Raw genomic sequence first — 20,372 nt, 5'->3', positions numbered from 1 at the left:
CATTTTTGAACATAAGATCTGAATATGAGGTAATAAAGAGACGAAGACTACACTTATTTTAAAGTGAAGTCTTCTTCTATGTTTTCCATATAACAAATCCTCTAGATTTATGGGAAACTATTTGGTAAATCAGTCATATGGGGGGGGTTTGTGTGCTCTAATGTTTTCCTTACTAGATACTTAGTGGTATTGCAATAACTAATAGTATTTTTGGATATCACTAGTATGTGAGTTATGCTTCACATGTCTGTGTGTATATGTTTAATCAGTATCATTATAATTATTTGTCTGCTAATCTTTCTCAATGAACTTCAGCTACAAATTTCTTGTTGACATTTCTATTATGAAGAAAGAAGGCTTAAGCTTATATTATGTAAAATTCACAGTTTCAGTAGTTAGCAATACATACCAAGAATTGCAAATATTTTGTACTTTTATAGTATAGAATACGGAAATTCCTTCTTATCTTCTGAGATGTCAGTATGTAGAGAAAATTGCTTTTCTGTTATTTCTCAATTTAAAATGATGTCAAAGTTAAACAAGTCTTTGTAAAAAGAAGACAAATTCTTATTTAAATTAAAGTAACAACTCCCCAGTTAAAGGAAAAAATCTGAGGAGAAAATGAAGTCTTTCCATCTTCTCATTTTCATAGGCCAAAGTCTTGCGACTGTGTTGACTTAATGATTAAAGAATTTAATTTTTCCTGTTTATGGTAATGTTGTTGGGGTTTTTTTAAATCTATTTAAAAGTTATTCTTATGAAGGCATCACATTGAATGCTTGCTTGCCATTTGATGCTGGCAGAAAATTCTGGAACAAATAGTGTGGAAAATACCCCATCCTCCTTAGTATCTTCTGTTTCCCATAATCAATGTCAAACTTCAGAGCTGAAAAAGGCAATCTGACTTGCAAATGCATCTGCTCTCCCCAGTGCTCTGTCTCACTGTTTGCTGCCTTCCTACCTTCCCCACCCCCTTATTCTGTGAAAACAGAGCAGGAGCACAAATGAAATTATTAGAAACAAGCTCTAGAAGCAGAAAGAAAGAAAGAAAGACAACTGGCTTCCTTCATTTGGTGTCTTCTTTCAGATACAGCATAGGCAGATTGAGAAAAATACACCTTCTGCTGATGCCTTGGTAATACTGTCCGAAATTTTTAGAGTATGTGCTAAGTTCAATTGAAAAAGCAAATCTCCAAGGGAATATGTACATACTGGGCTAGTGCTCTCTTTCTTGTGCATTCACCACTTCCTGTGTTGTGCATATTTGTCAGCTTGTTGGCAAGAGGTTTTTTTTAGTTTAGCAGTAGATGCGTCTGTAGACATCAAGAGAATTGTTTTCTTCAGGAAATTACTAGAGATCAAACTTTGAAGAAAGACTCCAGTGCAGCTCTGGTTCTACAGAATAACAAGGTGGTTTTGAAAATACTGCCATATGGCAGTAAAAGTCTGCTACATACTTTTGAGATGTGGAAGATAAATTTTCTAGGACCAGTGACCAAACAGTATTTACAGGATATATCCTGTATAGTGACTGTCTTCAAGAAGCCATTACCTTTCTTTTTTGGCCTAATTTTTGCAAAGCACTCTTCACCTCACTGGGTTTCATTTCAAACTTCTGAATTACGTGTGACATGTATTTTCTTGTTATATTTTTGATGTTTTAATTTAGTACAGATTTTCTTTATTTCTTTAGAGTCCATGGTAACCTTTCCATTTTCATGTTATCAAGTTTGGTGATTTTTGCTTTAAAATTGTGCTAAATACCAGGGCCTAGAACTTTGTGGTCTGACACAGCTCTAGTAGAGCTCTGAACATCAAACTGGAGAAGTCTGATTGACTCACTGAGGCTTGAGCCTTGCTGTCACAAGTATCCAGGAAATATTAAACTGTTTGCAAATAGAGTAAAATCCATTCTAAAATGAATTTGAATTTCTTGCCTGTTGATGGTGATCACAAGGGTTTTTGGGTGAAGGAAGAGACGAGATCTGGCTTCATGATCAGAAGGCTTGATTTATTATTTTATGATATATACATATACTATACTATACTAAAAAGAAAGGAGAGTTTCCAGAAGCTGCTAGCTACCTAAGAATAGAAAGTAAAGAATGAATAACAAACCTCGTTCTCCCGGACTGTCTCCAAGAAAGCTCAGTTCATGAAAGAAATGTCTGTGACACTTGCCCCAGTGTTTTTAGTGGAAATGTGGGCCATGAGTTCATTCCTTTGATTCTTATCTAGTCCAACTCTATCCCTGATGATTTTACAACTATTTTTTTCTGTAATAATATTTCTATTTTTACTCCCCCACCATGTGTGCCCCCACCCTGCCCATCACCCCTTCCAATGCAGTTACTATTAATTTGTGTGCTGTAAATTATGAGGCAGTCAGATTTTTACTCAGGTCTTGTTTTGCTGCTCTTGTATTTTTCAGGTTATTTTTTGCTGCGTGCTGCAAACCATTTTGTAGTATTTATGCCATTTCTATGAGAAGCCATAATTTGTAGGACCTGTCACTGTGTTGCATTTTTAAACTACAGGTAGTGGGATCTAGAGATTACTTGAATTACCCCAAAGGATCTTGTATTCCCTTGGTAACAGGGACAGCTGAGATGCTCAAAGTCCCAGTATATTCACCAGAACTGTGGTGGTGAAACAAAGCTAAAAACATCACCTGAAGTGATGTGTATGTTTTTAATTCTGTTTGTAGCACAGCACATTCCATAGCTTGTGGAATGACAATAGCTATTAATTTCATTTACATCTCTGGGAAGCCACAGGTTACTCTAAAACCCTTTATTGGGGTATATAAGGCCCCTTTCCCCTGCAGAAATGGAAAGGTTTTATTTGATCTTATGTTTCAGGGACAGAAGGAAATGTTTGTGAGCACCAAAGCTGTCTCTGCTCTAAGCAATAGCAGAGACTTAAATATTGTTACTGGTTGGATAAGGTGCCAAATGTTTGAGTCTTGCTGCTGTCTGTTTTGTGGTGTCTTCATGTAGCATCAACCTGAAAGCAAAGTCTACTGAGGTTACTGTACCAACAATCTTACTTCAGGGACTGAAATAATTTAGTGATGCTCTTCTATTTTGATGTGAGAATGATCAGACTATTTTTCATAGCACACACTTTCTTGTTGCTTGAAGTGTGCAGGTCACTTACTGTAAATTTTTTCATTTCCCATTCTATTCATCTTAAGATAGGAGGTTAGAGACAGAGAGGTGTTTTTTATTTCTCAGTACTACCTGCTGACTTTACTCTTAAAAAGGTTAAAAGCTCTCAGTGTATCATAGTGTGTTATTTTATGGGAAGTTTGGGGTGATGGAAAAAAGTAGACTTAAGTGTTGCAGTTTGGGTCTTAGCTGACAGTGCTGTTTCTTCAATTACTGTTGCTCATGGCTACTTTTTTCTTAAAATTGTGTTTCTTTAAAGTGTAAGGTATGTCAAAAGACTTTATCACCATGTGCTTGTATTTGTATATGTATATGTATGTGCATGTTTGCATATAATTTATATTTTATACGTATTTTATATGTATATTTATATTTTATGCGTATATTATTTATATTTTATACGTAGATGTATTTATTTTTATATATCTGTATATATGTATAGATGCCTGTATGTATGTATAGATGCCTGTATGGGTGTGTGTGTGTATAATGGCTCTGATATGTTAAATGCCAGTCATTATATTTGTTACATTCAATTAGTAATTTTTGGTTATTTCTTCTGTTACATGCTCACCCAAGACAAAAAGTTTTCTGAGGACTCGACATCCTTATCCTGCTGCAGTGACAGAATAAGTTGTCTGTCTTATAGAGTGTTTCTTATTTGCTGCTTAGAGTAAGCATGTTAATAAATATTTTGAGGTTGATTTTGAATACTCTGAGCACAGGACAAGCAAATTAGTAACAGAATCACAGAGATCACTCAGTGGCTGAAACTGGCAGACACCTCTGGAGAAGGTGTAGTATGCTCCTCCAGCAGACCTGGCCCTCTGCTCCAGCAGTATCAGCTACAGCAGGCTGCCCAGTACTCTGTCCAATCTGAGTATGTCCAAGAATGGAGACTCTGCAACCTCTCTGAGTAGGCTCTTCCAGTGTTGGCCTCTTTCAAAGCCTCTTTTATGGATAAAAATATTTTTACTATGTTTAGCTGGAATTTCATCTGGTTTTTACTGGTGCTTATTGCCTCTTTTCCTGTCACTGAGCACCACTTACAGGAGTCCATCGGCATCTTCTTTCTAGATTGACATCAGGTATTTATAGATGTTGATAGTTCAGATGTCCCTGAACTTTCCTTTCTCCAGGCTGAGCAGACCCAGCTTTCTAGCCTCTCTATGTATTCTATGCTGCTCTCTATGCAGCAGATGCTGCAATACTTAAATCATCTTTGAGGCCCTTCATTGGCTCTCTCCAACCATGTCCATGTTTCTCTTGTACTGGGGAGCCCAGAAACTGACACAGCACCAATATGTGCTTTAAAACTTCTGACTAGAGGGGAATTATCACCTCCCTTGTCCTGCTGGCAGCAGTATCCTCTTCAAAGCTCAGGATGTCATTGGCATTTGGCAGAAGGCCACATTGCTATCTGATGGCCATTCAGGTGTCCAGCAGGATCTCCAGGGCATTTTCTAATAAGGTGCTTTCCAGCTTGTCTGTTCCCAGATTGTGCTTTTACACAGGATTTTTACCCCCAGAGGCAGTAATTTGCACTTGTCTGTGATGAACTTCATGAAGTTCCTGTCCAGCCTTTTGTCTGATCTGTAAAGGTTCCTCTCAATGGCAGCCAAGCATCTTTTGTGCAAGCCCCCTTTTTTGTGTCATCAGCAAGGTTGCTGTGGTGCATTCTGCCTCATTGTCTGCGTCATTAATGAAGATGTTGAAAAGTGGTGGCCCTAATATTAGCCCCTAGGCTACTCCTTTAATGCGTGCCCTTGAGCTTAATTTTGCTTACAACTCTTCAAACCCAGTAGTTCTACCAGTTCAAGTGGTGGACAGTTTTAAGCAGACAGTTTTACTGTCTGCATATTTAGCCTATACCTCATCAGTCTGTCTATCAAATTTTATGGGATATTATGTCAATAGTGTTACTGCAATCAAAAAGAAGAACATCCGGTGCTCACCACTTATGCAATAAGAATTCCTTCAGAGAAGGGAATTGCCTCAAAGAAGGCTCCAGGCCAGCTGGTTAGAGCATGGTGCTAATAACATCAAGGTTGTGGGTTCAGTCCCTGTAAAAGCCATTTACTTAAAGAGTTATACTTGATGGTCATTGTGATCCATTTCCAACTCAGAATATTCTATGAATCTGTAAATATTATTTCCTCTTATGACTCCCAGTGATCATCTTCTCCACTACATGGTCGATCACCTTCCCTGGGACTAAGATGCAGTTAACTGCTCTAGTTTCCCAGAACCTTCTTTTTGAACATAGGCCTTCCTAAAGAACCTGTATCCATGCATGGCAGTGCTTCAGTCATGTGAGTTGTCCCACCTTGTCTCTGTGATCCCAGTGAGTCCAGCAGGTGCAGACAGATCTCTCATTCCTCCTGTTGTCTTCCATGAAGATGTGCTGTGTCCATTTGAACAGCAGCTTCAGATAGGCACCCAGTTAAGCTAATTTCCCGGTGTGTGGAAAATCACACTGTAAAAGACCAGTTTCTGCAAAGGAGACAGAGGAGTCATGGGTTTTTGGAAGACACGGCCTCCTTTATCCTAAACTCCTGACTGCATGTTGCCCTCCTCTTCCTTTTCCCATTGGCTGAGGTTCTAGGAAGATAAAGCCTTCCTGAATGACCTACTACATTCCCCCTGTAAGCTGTATCCCCCTCAGCCCCATCATGCATTGCATGGCTGTGGAAACTAGCTTTAAATCCACCCTGGCTGGAGAAGTTAATATTCATAAATCTAGTAAGCCTGCACATTTTGCCCTGAAGTTCAGCATGCACTTGGTTCTGCAACAAACTTGAGTGGCTTGATATTCATGAAGAGTCCCACACCCATTTCTCCAGAGCTTCACTGGTTTGTTCAGAATGAGTTGTTTGTGAAGATATTATCACCCATTTCTCCTGTCACCAGGAAGACTCTTATGAACCTCCCTCATACTGTCAGCACTCCATTATTTATGTGCATAAAGTGAACATCTTCCCTGAACATTCTGCTGCTCATCACAAGGTCTTTTTTGTCTGTATCTACCTGTCTCCTTTTGCCTGCCAGTCCAGGCCACAGCTCCCTCACTTGCCATTTCATCAACATCTTTGGTCCCTGCCGTTCCTATTTTAAAACTCCCCTCGTTGATTTGGCCCATTTGCTATCAAAGTGCTTATTTATGCATAATTGTTTGTATTGCATGTTGGTACTGAATAGTGCCTGGTAAAGGTTAGCATAATTTCAATATTGGTCTGTAAAAGTGAAATAGAAGAAGCCTTCCCCATTGATTTGCAATGTAAAAATAGTGCCTCATTCACTAAAGACAAAAGCAAGTTAAAGTGCATGTATGAATAAATAAAGTTTGATTTCTAGAATGTATTGTAATGGAACTGTGACTGAATTTTCTTACACTTAAAAAGCCTTGAATTTATCATAAACAAATGTGTTAATGTATTCTGACTGTGCTGTGGTTCTTGTGTGGCTGGCTGCAAGATTTAGTTTCCCCCTCCGACCGCCTCCCCTTAAGGATATAACTGGAAGTCTGATAAAGTCAACAAAAAAGATTCTCATTGACCTGAATACACTTTGTGGGCAGACCATTAGAGAACACATAATACTGCATTCTTGGGTGACAGACACAGATAACTGCATTGATGTTTGCATACAAATTAAAGAGTAGCAATATAGCGGACTGGTCTTGAGGATTCAACATTATCCCGTTTTTCCCTTCCACAACAAAATGAAGATTTGATTGGAGAACCTGTGCAAAATTAATATAATCTGTGTTTCAACTGCAGTGAAAAGATGTGTTATTTTCAATTATATACATGCAGTCAGGGAAATTAAAGAAGAGCTTGTTTGGAAGCCTGTTGTAGAGTTGTCAGAAAGCCCTAATATATCACTTGTCTGTAGTTCTGCTGCTATTCTTCTGAAAGAATTAAATTAGTACATATGCAATACATACTGCAGCTGCACTTTCATACATCAGGAGTCTTTAGTGTATCTCTACCTTAGTTAACCTTGGGGAACTACTTTACAATTCATTCAGAACAGCGGGACTTAGTGTTACTAAGTCCTAGTAAGCATGGTTAGTGTGTCCTTAAGTTTTATACTTTGTTGCTCTCTTAACGGGCTTTCTGAAATGGTGCCTTTTAACAATAAAACTATCTGACTGTTGTATTGCATATGCAGTTTAAATTAATATGTAATTATTCAGATGTATCTCTATTGAATAATCATTCAGTCACAAATTCTAATTAGTGGCACAGGTTTTAGGAAAAACTTCTGTGAATTTCCCTTAAAATTAGTTATTTGTCATTCTATTTTCCCTGAAAGAAGACAATGAAGTTGGTATTGCTGCTTACCTTTTATACATGAATCTTTACCTAGATATCTCCAGAAGCATTAGAAAAATGCAGCAATAGCTCCTGTTAATGATAATTCCAGTCACAGAAATATTACATATGTGTTAGAGGTTAAAAAGACAATTCTTTGAGGAAGTAAGGAAGAAAATTAGTTGGAGTGCTAAATATATATTTTGGTATCTCTGTGTAATACTAGTTTGAAATGTGCTTGTGAATTAAAAGGGAATTAAATAGAAAATACATAAACAGAGACTAATAGAGTCATCGGTACTTTCAATGTATGTTGCAGAAAATACTCAAAGTCTTAATCATTGTTTATAGTAAGTGTTACTGTGCTTTGATCTTAATTTAGAAAATCCATCAGCAGAACAGTGAAATTATTAAGACAGCTGATTATACTAGATCTATCCTATGGTTGCATTACAACACCATTCCTCTTATTGTCTTTATAAGGCTTTTATTCTGTTATATGATATGCACCAAAGGTTTTGCTTACTTCGTTTATAGTTGTTGCAGTATGCTGTTCCTGCAGACAAAAAGTAATTTATCAGCAAACATATTCATGTGTCTAGGGAGTAGATGCCTGTCAGAAAAAAAGGTTGCTTCACACATACTCTGCAAGTTCAGGAAAAAGTTTTACCTTTTTCTGATTGTTCTAGGTAAAAAACCCCAACAACTTATTTACGGTTGATGTGTTCTGTGTATTTTACATTTTGAAACTTAGCGCTAAAGAGTTAATTGAATATTGATTAGAAAAAGATGAAGTAGTGAATATTTATTTTAGAGCAGTTAAAGCATTGCAGGGAAATAGAAAGGCATTGCATTTTGAAAAGTAACTGGTTTTTAGATATTTCTCAAAAGTATATGGTAAATATTTTATATGTAACTTACAGTGTTTGTAAGGCAATTGACAGAAAAATAAATGAAGATAGGAAGCTCATTATCTACAATAGAATTATTTGCATACAATTTTTTAACAGAGGTTATTGTTCTTTTTCTTAATTTCTCTGTATTGCTTGTTTTGCACAGGAAGGAGTTAGAGGAGCTACAGACAAATCTTTACAGACAAAACACTGAAGATAGAACACAGCAGGCTGAGCTGATAAAGCAGCTAGAGACTCTCAGTGCTGATATACAAAAAGTGCTGCAAGACCATGAATATGCTCACACAGCTAAAACAACATATCAAAAAGTATGTTGTTCTGCTTTATGCTCATAGGGTTCATTTTAATATCCATCTGTACAATATTAATACACAGAGTAATCAAGGCTCTTCGTAGTGTTGCATCTTTTAGATCTCTGTTATTCTCTATTATTGCCAAAATATAATTGAGTATCTGAGTTTATTGGCCTGATTGTGTACCAGCATATGTGGCCCCTTGCATACATAGAATGGATCAGCCTTAAAAAATTAAGATTTCGTTTCATCTGAAGGAAAGTAGGATTGAATTGCCAAGCGTATAAATTTCTTTATCTGATTTGGTGTTAATTATGTTTTTCTTCTTCCTCTTCTGTAGGACAGGAGCTATCAATTACTAAATTCTCCAAATTGATTTTCATAGTTCAGGGGGAGATGTTCTTTTCACTGAGCAAAGTATTTGTGTGAATCACAAAGAATATTAGTGGTTTAAGATGCAAAAAACTGCTCTATAAAAATTACCTGGAAAAATTGTTGCTATAATATCTTTTGAAATGGTTAACTAGTTCACAAAGTTGGAACAATACACACATTTGCAGAATGGTTTTATGTTTTTGGTGAATGTCAGGGAAAACGTTCACTCTAATGATCTGCCAAACACTTACGACTCAGAACTTCTTTCAGGTTTATGAACTTATATATATATTTCAGTATCTATGAAATACAAAAAATATGTTTGCTTCTTTCTTAGAAAGAATAAGAAGGAAGAAGGCAAGGAAGAATTTCTATAAACAGCTTTCACATGCCTTCTACTGTCTTGGAACTGCCTTCTGAAGTTGTGTATTGCCAGTGCTTTTTCCCAAAAATTTTTTCTTCCCTTTGTCATCTTAGAGTGTGCAGATTGTAATAAAATTGTGAAGCTAGACCTGAGTCAAACCAGTCAAACCCAGAATCAGTGCTGGGTTTCCAAAGGTGTGTTTATTTAGTGTTTATGGCTTGTAGTGTCCAACATATTCTTGTCTACTTGACACTGTACCATGTGATGTTGTTTGCCAAGGTAATTTGAAATAGTGTGGAATGACAGCAGAAAGAGCTGTTGCATGTAAAAAAGGGTGGAAAAAACCCCAAACACCCTAGAAAACTCTATAGTTTATTTGACTGCACTGATGATGCAGCGATGATACAATGATGATATTAAATAATTTCTGCATTGCAGTAGTAGCTCAGTCAATCTACAAGTAGACCTTCTGTCAAAGTTGTTCAGAACATGTACAAGGCAGGAGGAATTTATCTGTCTAGAGCAAGATAGAGTAAATTCTAGAACTAAAAAAAAAAGAGAATAGAGGTGTCAGGAGTTGCTAGTTTTAAAATTTCCATTCTCTAGTCAGTGTTTCTGAAGGTGTTAAATGAATCCTTTGAGTCACTCAAAAAAAAAAAGGAAGACAGTATGACATGTCTTTTCTGGTGGCTCTATAAAACCATATTCTTCCAGACAAGTTCTACAACAATGCAATATGAAAGAAAATAAAACTGGATTTTCATGAGACTGTTTTAAAGCAGGAAAAAACATATTTGCTTAATTAATATGTAAAATTGATGGTTATATTAATATAGCTATAGGGTCAAGCCACTTATAATCTGGGCTTGGTTCAATATTTAGGATTTCTTTGGAAAGATGATTCACAGTTCTTAGTCAGTCTAGACTTAAAGTTTCTGCCTATCATACCTTATAACAAGATTAGTGTGGTTTAGAAGATAAGCCCTAATTTTTTGCTAACTGCCAAATAGTCCCAGTTTACAAAAGACTCTAAAATTGGCTGGTTTGGAGATATGTTGAATTCAATATTTTTTAACATGGAGGAGTAAGCTCTCTTAAACTAGCAAAAGCCAACTCATATCTGCTAAAAAATTACTATTGTGGAACTGCTAAGTCGACTTTTTGTAAAATATCAAACCTGAAAAAAATATGGAAAAAAGAGAAAAAACAGTGAAAAAAGGAGTAAGCGAAGTTCCTGAGTCATAGTGGAATAGAGCTAATGTTTATGGCAAGTTGAGTTAAGAGAACTTTGGAAGGGGAAAGGAATTAATTTATTGTGACAGTCCTATTCTGTATTTCTGATCAGAACTGTATAAAACAGCCAACTGTAATTGCATCAAGTAATGTGGATTTTTCAAATCACAAGATTTGTCTACTGAAGTCACAGCAGGCTTTTGGAAAACTCAGCATCTATAGAAATAATACAAATGTCTATTTTTTTGCTTCAATGAGAGAGGCACGAACTCTTGCAGACAAATCTGTGTTCTGTTTGTCTTCCCTGCATTAATAATATGCAGTCTGCAACAGCTAGATAAGGATGTGTCAGCAATTCCATAAATACAGTCACAAAGGAATATTTTCCTACTTCTTCAAATGGCATTGAGCCTATCAGCGTGTACATCCTATGATATATTGTCCCTTACAGCACGATCAATGACCTCTCTGTTAGTGGTCAGATAGGCACTATGTGCTGTAGCTCAGGCAGTTTGGTTGGCTCACATATTCAAAGCTCATGTTAACAGGGTACCATTGAGAAAAACAGGTTTTTGTGCTGATGTTGATGTGTAGTATGAAACAGGAGACTGAAAAAAGAAAAAATATTTATTATAAATCTGAGGTCATAAACTTGCTTTGAATGATGTATAAATGTATTGAAGACCACAGATTTTCAAGTCTAGCTGTAGTGAGCAGCATGTTCAGGTCTGTAACCTGTTTTATCAAGTTGGGTTGACTTTACATACCTTTTTTCTCTAAGTACAAATTTTAAGGATGCTGTGTTCTACAATAACTCCTTTACATTAGAGCTTTTATGGAAATAAATTGATGTCTATTTCATATTGCAGCTGTAGTTCATATTCTCAAGGATAGAGAATATTTTTCTAAAATGTGTAGCATCTGCTTTAGTGGTCCCAAATGCTCTGGGGACTTCATTCCTGTGCTGGATTTAATGAGACTCGATAGATTTGTCCTCATCAACAATTTCAAGGTGGAAAGATTTCAATCAATACTAGGGATAATAAGACAAGAAGAGATTCTGAAGTCCTTGGCCAATTTATCACAGTTTTCTGAAATTTAGAATTTAAGGCCTTTGTTTTTATAATGCTTTACTTTCACTTGATCTGATGTCGCCTTTAGGATCCATGTTAATAATACTGATCAAAAGTCATTCAGTGGAAGACCTTTTTAGTGGAGTGGAAATAGCATTGTCATTCAACAGGAAATGATAATTTATGTCCTGGAACTCAGCTCTCAGATAGATGATACTATCAATAGTGGTAGTGTGTATGTCTGTGGATGAAGAAACGCATTCTGCAGTGTCTAATTAGACTATTTAGATATAGTAATTAGAAAGCACAGTAAGAGTTTCCAGTTATGAGGCATCACAGAAATCTGCATCAAGGTCATCAGCAAGTGGATAAAAATAGGAACATGAAAAATAGGGACATGACATTTTCAGATGTTGTTCTGTACCTGCATTTGCTTTTGCTAGTCCTTCTCATGGTGTCTTGTGCAGGTATTTGGCTTTCCTTCAAGCCCACGAAATTGTCATCAGACCATCAAGTTACTGTGTTGATCATAATATGGTTGTTTTACACTCCCAGTATTTTTTGTAACTGCAGCAACCTTTAAGCATAGTTAAAAATAAATGTGTTTGTGTAAGCAGTATTATATTCTGAAAATAAATGCTAAACCCCTGTAAAGATCTGTAAATGCTAGTAGTAGTGCAGGTTCCTGTAGGAATCCATAAAGTTAGAGGGTTTCAGGTTTGTGGGAAAACAGACAGGCCTCAGTGCAGCAGAGTTATGGATATTGCTGATGCATCTTGTTAAGCTGCAGCGAAGACGTGAGGAATAGAACAATAGAGCTATGTATTAGCGATTCGGAATAACTTTCTAAGTTGCAAAAAGTTTCTATAGCAAGGTTGAAATTATGAATGGGGTTTTATGCTTTGTTTTCTTATAAATGAACAAGCAAGTATTGTTTTAACCCCAGCTACATGTGTTTATGTTGATTGGATAGAATCACTGTCAATATGCTTTCTCTCTGTGTAATTGGCTAAGATGAGTATTTGGTGACTTGTAACAAGTGAGTTTCTTGGGCTTGCTGCCTAGATGCGAACTGTCAAGATCTTTGCATAGACAAAACTGTGTATGATACAGATTCTGGAAAATAAACAGTTCCGACACATCCATCAGTAGTCCCGTCCCGTTCGTGTCTGTATATAAACTGCCGGCGCAGTTCCTATTCAAATTAGAATGAAGAATCTAAGTCCTTTCACACATGATAAGGCGGGAGAAAAACTACATGTCCAGTCAAATATGCTAAAGCCCACATAAGTAATAAGTGTATTGTCATTTTAATGTCTACTTTGGGAAGGTTTTGAGGAACTCAGATCTTTAACAGGTCCCCACACTTGAGTTCAAGCTCAGATAGTATTCTCTATAGTTGGAAAGTGTGTTTATTGAGGTAGTCTTTGTTTCTTGCATGCCAAACATCAGTACACTTGGTCACATTATAGCAAATAGATTTTGGCATCAGATGTGCCTATATGTTGAAGTGGAAGAGTCTCTTAGGGTGATATTAAATTGTGCACTCACAGGCAATGGTTTTCATGCTTGAAGGACCCTGTACTGGTATTAGACCACAGCAGTTCCGGTGTGTAATTGTGTAGACTGGTATCTGCAGAATATTCAAGTATTTGTGAGGGGAAAAGTGAATATAAATAAAATGAAAGTAATATCATGAATATGCTATATATAGTCTGTCTGGACTATCTCTTCACCATCACCCTAGACTTTCTTCAGCTGATTTCTGCCCTTGTTCTTTTCAAATTCTCATAAAAAGCATGGGTTGTAACACGGATTTCTGCAATGATGCTGTAATAATTTCCATTCAAGTTTTACTTTGTCTTAATTTAGACTAACTTTTAAAAATTTATGTCATTATTATACATTCAATATTACTGTATGTTTGGATTCAGAAAGAGCTGGATATAGCAATTAGTACTATGATTTAGTTGACACAATGGCTTTGGTCAAAGGTTGAACTTGATGGTCTTCAAGGTCATTTCAAGCTTAGTGATTCTATGATTCTATTTACTTGGGTCTCTGTAATATGCTTTTTTAGAGTGAGAGCATTTTGATAAAACATTTAATGTAGGAGAATACTTGTTTTATACACAGTACATATAATGTGGTTACTGTTACATTTTTTAGATGACTCTACCTTAGTGTTAGTTCCTCAGCTGGAACTTTGAAGAAAGTCTCCCAAATGACGCTACTCTCATACTTCAGTTGATACCATAGAATAGTAATGACAGTATCAACTAAATACCTTTTGGATCATGGAACTGAAAAATTTACCTTGGCTGTTGGCAGGCATTTAGTGCATAGGTGCAAACTAAACCTACTTTAAAATAAATCCTGCACACTTGTTAAGCGTTGGTAATTTGTTTCAGCTGTTTCACTCTGCAGAGGTTTGGTTTTTTTTTCCAATTGCGCTATGATTCTGGTTAACATACCATCCAATAATAGCATAAGATGATTATTTAGTTTTACTAGGTTCTTTCTTTAAATTTCTCAGCTTTCCTTGGTCTGACCTAAGTAATTCTGCCATCACACATATTCAAAATATGTCAGTATTTCCTTTTCCCACCATTATCAGGCTGTGTTTTCTATTACATGTGAATGGCCATTACAGTTCCTTCTTTTGCTTCTGGAGGTCCTGGCTTTGGTTAGGCATTTTTTGCATTCTTGATGGTATTTTGTTTTCTGTTCCAAGTATCTCTTCATTGATGTACCAAAAAAGTGTTTTCTGATGAAAGCAGGTAAATCAATACAGGAAATTTGTTAGGATAGCTGAGAAATATGGAAGACTTGACTTTCTGTGTAATTCAGCTAAATTACTTACCCTTTCTGACTTATGAATAATGCTCTCATGTCATATAGACTAAATTTAGTACAGATTTCGATACCTTTAATCTTTTCTCATTTGTTTTTATCTTCCCCTGTAACAATCTAAGCTGCCTGTCAGAGAAAGGACAGCTATAATGTGTTAAGAAGAAATGCTCTTAAGTACAGTCAGCCAACAATTTTTGCAGAGCTTTTGTGTGTTGCTTGCTGGTGCTTTTTATTTTTCCGTTGTCAAACGTCATAAGATGTTGTAAGGAATTATTTAAAATATATTCCTATTTCTTTTTATCTTATGAACAAAATTTATTTTTGTAAGTTTTCTTGAGGATTTAAAAGTTTACTGGGTAGATCTCATGTCCTATTTGCATTCAAGTGAAGTAAAACCATTCACGTGCATGTAGTCAAGATTCCATTCTTTTCTTCTGTGAAGTTTGCTAGTTCTGAGATAAATAATATACAATATTTTTGTTTTTCTTTTGGATATTCTATGCAATGTTCTGTCTCTCTGATGTCTGTTTTACATCCTGTTTCTATACACCTGACTTTATTAGTGGTTAACATGTTTCATCGTGCTGTTCAATTCTGAATATTTTGGAATGTGCTTACTGCAATGTTATTAAATATGGTGCTTCTTCTAAAACTGGGTCAGAAACGAGAATTAAACCCCACATAATTCAATGAATATTAATAAATAATTCATTGTAAATAGTAAGCATTTATTTGATCTACAAAACAGGAAAAGGAAAGATGAGGAGCCAAATGGAAACTTGGAAGTTGTTTTGTTTATCTGTGTTGTATTCTGACAGCTAATTTTCATTTTTAAATCTTCTGATGTTAAATTCCTTAAAAAAACCCCTGAATATTATCAACTACTATTGAATAGTACATTGGTGTTGTTTAAAAAAGTAAATAAACCGTAGTTTTAAAAGATGAATAGTGTGAATATGTTTTTTATGTGTAGATTTAGCTAGTTTTATACTTGAATATGTTTTTTATTAGTACTGTTTTCAAAGCAGGAAAGGTTGGAAAAGTTTGTGCAAGGCAAAAGACATGCTATTTGTCTTGTCCTGACAAATGCTGACTACCAAAAAACCCCATTAGCTACATCAGGAGATGTGGCTGCCAACTAGGAAAAAGCATAATATTTTTGATGTTCTCCATTCATCTTACTAGGATGCTACCTTTCAGATACTATAATTATAACCACTTAAGTACTGTTAGTCATAAAACCAGCAAATTGTCATACCAGTATGATCTAGCTAATGAGCTTATGTAGTTATAGCTGGAAGTAACTGTGTCTTGATGTTCCATTCATTTGGAAGGACATTATATGGTTTTGATAAATGAACTGTTTATTTTCCTGTGAGATACTTATTTCCATAAGAAATTGGCTAATCTTGAACTTGCACTTCTGGAGAGAGCATTTCTAAATATAAATATATAACTATAACAATAAATATAAATATAAATATAAATATAAATATAAATATAAATATAAATATAAATATAAATATTAATATAAGATCCACTAGGCACAAAAATTTCCATGCAAATGTTTACTGACATGGACTCGTTTGAAATATCAATCTGTCTGGACTTTGAATTAGTTTTGCCTGGGAGGCGTGATCTCTGATCTGCCTTGGAAAAAGGCAAGAAGTAATTCACTTTGTCCTGTATGGATTTTGAGAGCCTATGGGAGTAGAAAATGAGAGGAAGAATGAAAGGCTGATTGATTATTGTTTCCAAATTTCTCACAAAATGTTAGGTAGTTTCCCAAGCTAGAAGTTGTGATTGTTTTTCAAAGGCTTTAACTTGTAAGTGATATAAACAAATGAAAGGGAGGAAGAATTGTATCATTTAAAAAAAAGTGACAACACAAAGAGTAAAATGAAAAGTCATTCTTACATTCTGCAGTAACAAATATCCCATTTTTTTTTTAACATGCAGTGTTGCTCTGGTTGAAAGGCTGGAATATGCCTCTTGGTAATGTATCATAAGGCTTATTTTTGACTGGATTTTGATTACAGCCAAATTTGCCATCACCACCTTTACTATCCAGTATAAATTTCAGAAAGTTAATGATTATTATGTCCATCTGGGGTTTCTGGAGGGGAGAAAAACAGTGATTACCTTCTCTTGGCCGTTATATAACCAGAATTCCAGTAATTTGTAGAATCCTGAAGTCAAGCGTGATTAAAAGGAATCTTCTAACTCATCTGTTTCTTGACTGCAATATCAGAATACAATGGTTTTGGAATAGAGGCTTGGTTAACAAGACACCAAAGCAGTGTGGACATCTATTAGTTTTCCTATTACAATTTTTTAAGCAATCCTTCCTAAGAAGAGAAGATGGTTTAAGTACAATTTTATTTCTGCTATGAAATACTGATTTCTTGAGCATGTTCAGATTAATGCCTTGCTTGAAAGTTTAGCCTATGAGACATGCTAACAGCCTGTTGACACAGTGAGGTATCTTCTTCAGATACTGAGTAGCTATGAGTATAGGACATCAGTGTTGTGTGTGTTAGGAAGATGCTTTCCTGGGCTTTAACTTTTCTTGTTGATTGAATTACATTGAGTTAGGCAAAAATTAGTTTTTTAGTGTTGGCTTTGTTAGCAAGAATATCTGTTTTCTTCCATTGAGTTTAAAATGCCTTTTTAAAATGCTGTATTCTTAATTGTTGAGAACAAATGTTTGTTTCATTTTATTTGGCTATTCTGATAATGTGTGTGATGAAAAATTTCAGTCTACTTTACAAAAAATTTATATCTTATTATGTATGCATTTAATTGTTCACTTAGTATACCATAACTATTATCCATGTGAATAATAAATATATAAATATATTTACTGAATTGAAGCAGTCATTTTTGCCCTGACTCCTACTTTGTGTGTGTCCAGACACCAAAGACAGTGTCACCAAAGAGGTGTCACTTGATCAAAAACCAGTAATTAACAGGCATTTAAAAGTTTCCATTTGTAACTGTAGCATTTGACAGGTATGTGTGTTCTACCTAATACAGTATCATAATTTCTCATTATGAAGTTTTTAAAAGTAGTCAGAATAGAAAATACTGGTAAAACAATGGAAGTACATAGATTGCGCATATATGTAATTTAAGATTATTAGACAAAAAACCCCCAGATTTTTAGACTAAAATAAAAAGTTAGATCCCTATAAGAAATACATAAAGGAAATATTTCAGAACTGCACCCATTGTTGCCATGCAAAAATCCATCAAGTTGTATTTTCAGAGTATGGCTTACTGGTTTTTAACATCAGTTTTTCAGTAGTTTCAGTTTATTAGACTTATGTAGTAGAGTCTTTAAAATACTGATTTTGACTGAAATATAAATGGTAAAAGAATTTAGTTTGACTGGGTATATCTAGTTTATTTTTGCAGTTCTAGATTTAGTCCAGTATTCCCACTATTGCAGTGTGAATATTTGAAGTCCATGTTTGAGCTTAATTTTCTGTCTTAGTAATTATGCAGCATTAAAAAAAAGGGGATATCACATATTCCTAACAAAATGCTTTTTACATTACAATCATTTTGGTTTTACTGTTAGAAAACTTAAAGTTTAATTTATATATAATAAAAATTTCTCATTCTTGCACCCTTTGTGGGTCAAAACTTGACAGAATTGTCTTCCAGTTTCTAGAAATACTCAATCATTTTAAAAAGTAATATAAAATCATCAGAAAGAAGTCAAAATGTAGTTTTTAAAGCAACTAACAAATACTGTAGTAAAAAGATATTTGTAATGGACAAGATGAAATAAAATCAGAATGGATATAATTGCTATGTAACACTGAAGCATATTGAGGAAAGCAAAAGATTTATCACTGTTTGCTTGAAGGCTCTGTCTTCGGAGAAAGTAATATGGAGCTGAAATTGATCAATTTATGTGACACAACGCACTGAGTAAATAATTAGGATTTAATGATGGAAAATACCAATAACATTTTTCGAATGGTTGTATTCCCCTAACTGCTAACTGTCTGTTATTTTCAGATTATTACCCTTATAATAAGGACAGGTATAAATTATAGCTTGCAAAGTTGTATTTTTTCCATGCTCAAATTTTTGATAGAAAAGTAACAGTATTTTTTACTGTTTGAAATACATAAGTAAGTACAATTTTAACTTTACATTTGCAACTCATGTGATTTTCAGTATTAATGATGTAATTTTAATTTTGGACATGTATACCATGTTTTCTTATATGAATGTGTTGTGAAACTGTGTTTACAATGTTTTGTATACATGTCCTGTAAACACGATGCAAAGGAAAAAATAAAGGCATTTCTTAGAGTATAATTATTTTTCTAAATGTCTGTGAAGTCTTTGAGCTGCACATGTGCTGAGATAATGCACTTACAAAGGACTGTCTTTCAAGTGGTTCTTTGCCTAAGAAAAGCTACGTGGCATTATAACTCATCTAATGCAGTCTGTTAAGTCATTGTTGCTGTTGGGATCACAGTATATTAGCACTTGATCATCATAAAATGCAATTTTATTTATATCTGAGTTTGTTTTACTATGACAATTTGGTACTTCACCTGCAATGTTGTATGTGTTCCAGGATGCAGGTGTGTGTGCTGTCTGTAAAACAAGGAACAGTGATTTTGTGCAGCTTTCGAAATTACTTTTTAAGAAAGGAAAGAAATGCAGTGTACTGTAGGAAGTAGCATAAGTTTTGAAAAGTAGTTTACATCCTATTCTAGAGTGCTAAAAAGGCAGGAGAAAAAAGCTGTTTTGAAGAATAGTTTCATTCTCATTTAGTTTGGTATTCCATTTATCTATTTTCAATGTACAGGAATCAAAAGGACCAAGATACTGAAAATGTGGGGTTTATAATGCAAAGAGCAACTCAACTTTAACTACTCTATAGTGGCACTATTCATGCTGCTATAATAAAACTTAAGAACGTTTAGTGATTTTTTTTCCCTACAATTATTCAAAATTACATTACCCTTAATGAAAACTGAATGGCTTTTAGTGGATTAATTAAACTGTAGCTGGTTTGCCATCTGGGTGCTGCTTGTTTAGCTGCTTTCTCACAGAAAGATTATTCACTGAATAAAGGATATTTTTTTTGTTAGAAGACAGCTGCCAGACAATTTTTAAAATAGAAACTATATATAGACTATTAATAGTTATCAGATTAAATTTTGGGTTATGAAGAGGAAACTACTTAGACATTTCTTTCCAATTTTCAATTTCTTTTCATTTGTCCTCACACACACCCATACCCCCTCATTCCATGTTGCAAAATGCACAGGCTCTTAAAATATAAAATCTGTTTTTAAATGTATGAGAAAATAATTATATTTTACAGCAAGATCACCCATGACATTATGTTGGAGTCCAGGGTATAGGCTAGATGCAGAAAAGAAAAAAAAGGGAAGGGGGGAATTAACTAAATCTGATTTTTATGGCTCAAGTGGTTTCATTAAATTAGAGTGCTGTGTGCTACTGTTCATTAATGAACTTGTGCCATATGCTTTAACTGTTCTGGTCAATAGCTGATAAAGAAAGGCTTGTGTTTAAAAAAAAATGGATAAAAATATCTTTGTGATGGGCTTTTATCAAAGGACTTACTTTGAATTCAGTAACTACTACTGAGGCAATATGGCTCGCAATTTGCGACCCAAAGGTAGTCATACATTATTGGAATACAGCCTACTGCGCTTCACATTACACAGATGTGAAGGCCTGATTATAGCTGCTTCATAATTAACAGTGATCCGATTTGTTTTGTGG

At 35.0% G+C, this 20,372-nt stretch overlaps 1 protein-coding gene across 1 annotated transcript in view; it reads left to right on the top strand.

Annotated features, from left to right (window-relative positions):
- The window catches only part of CNTLN (centlein), a 178,819-nt gene that overhangs the window by 49,193 nt on the left and 109,254 nt on the right, over positions 1-20,372 (top strand). Inside the window, 2 exon segments of the mRNA XM_031056874.1 lie at positions 8,546-8,712; positions 12,245-12,252. Of these exon segments, the coding sequence (XP_030912734.1) occupies positions 8,546-8,712; positions 12,245-12,252 (175 nt within the window).

The sequence above is a fragment of the Geospiza fortis genome, unplaced genomic scaffold, assembly GCF_000277835.1.
Source record: "Geospiza fortis unplaced genomic scaffold, GeoFor_1.0 scaffold12, whole genome shotgun sequence".
NCBI classification, from domain to species: Eukaryota; Metazoa; Chordata; class Aves; order Passeriformes; family Thraupidae; genus Geospiza; species Geospiza fortis.
The sequence above is the reverse complement of the archived record's forward strand: the minus strand, read 5'-3'. Positions and strand labels throughout refer to the sequence as shown.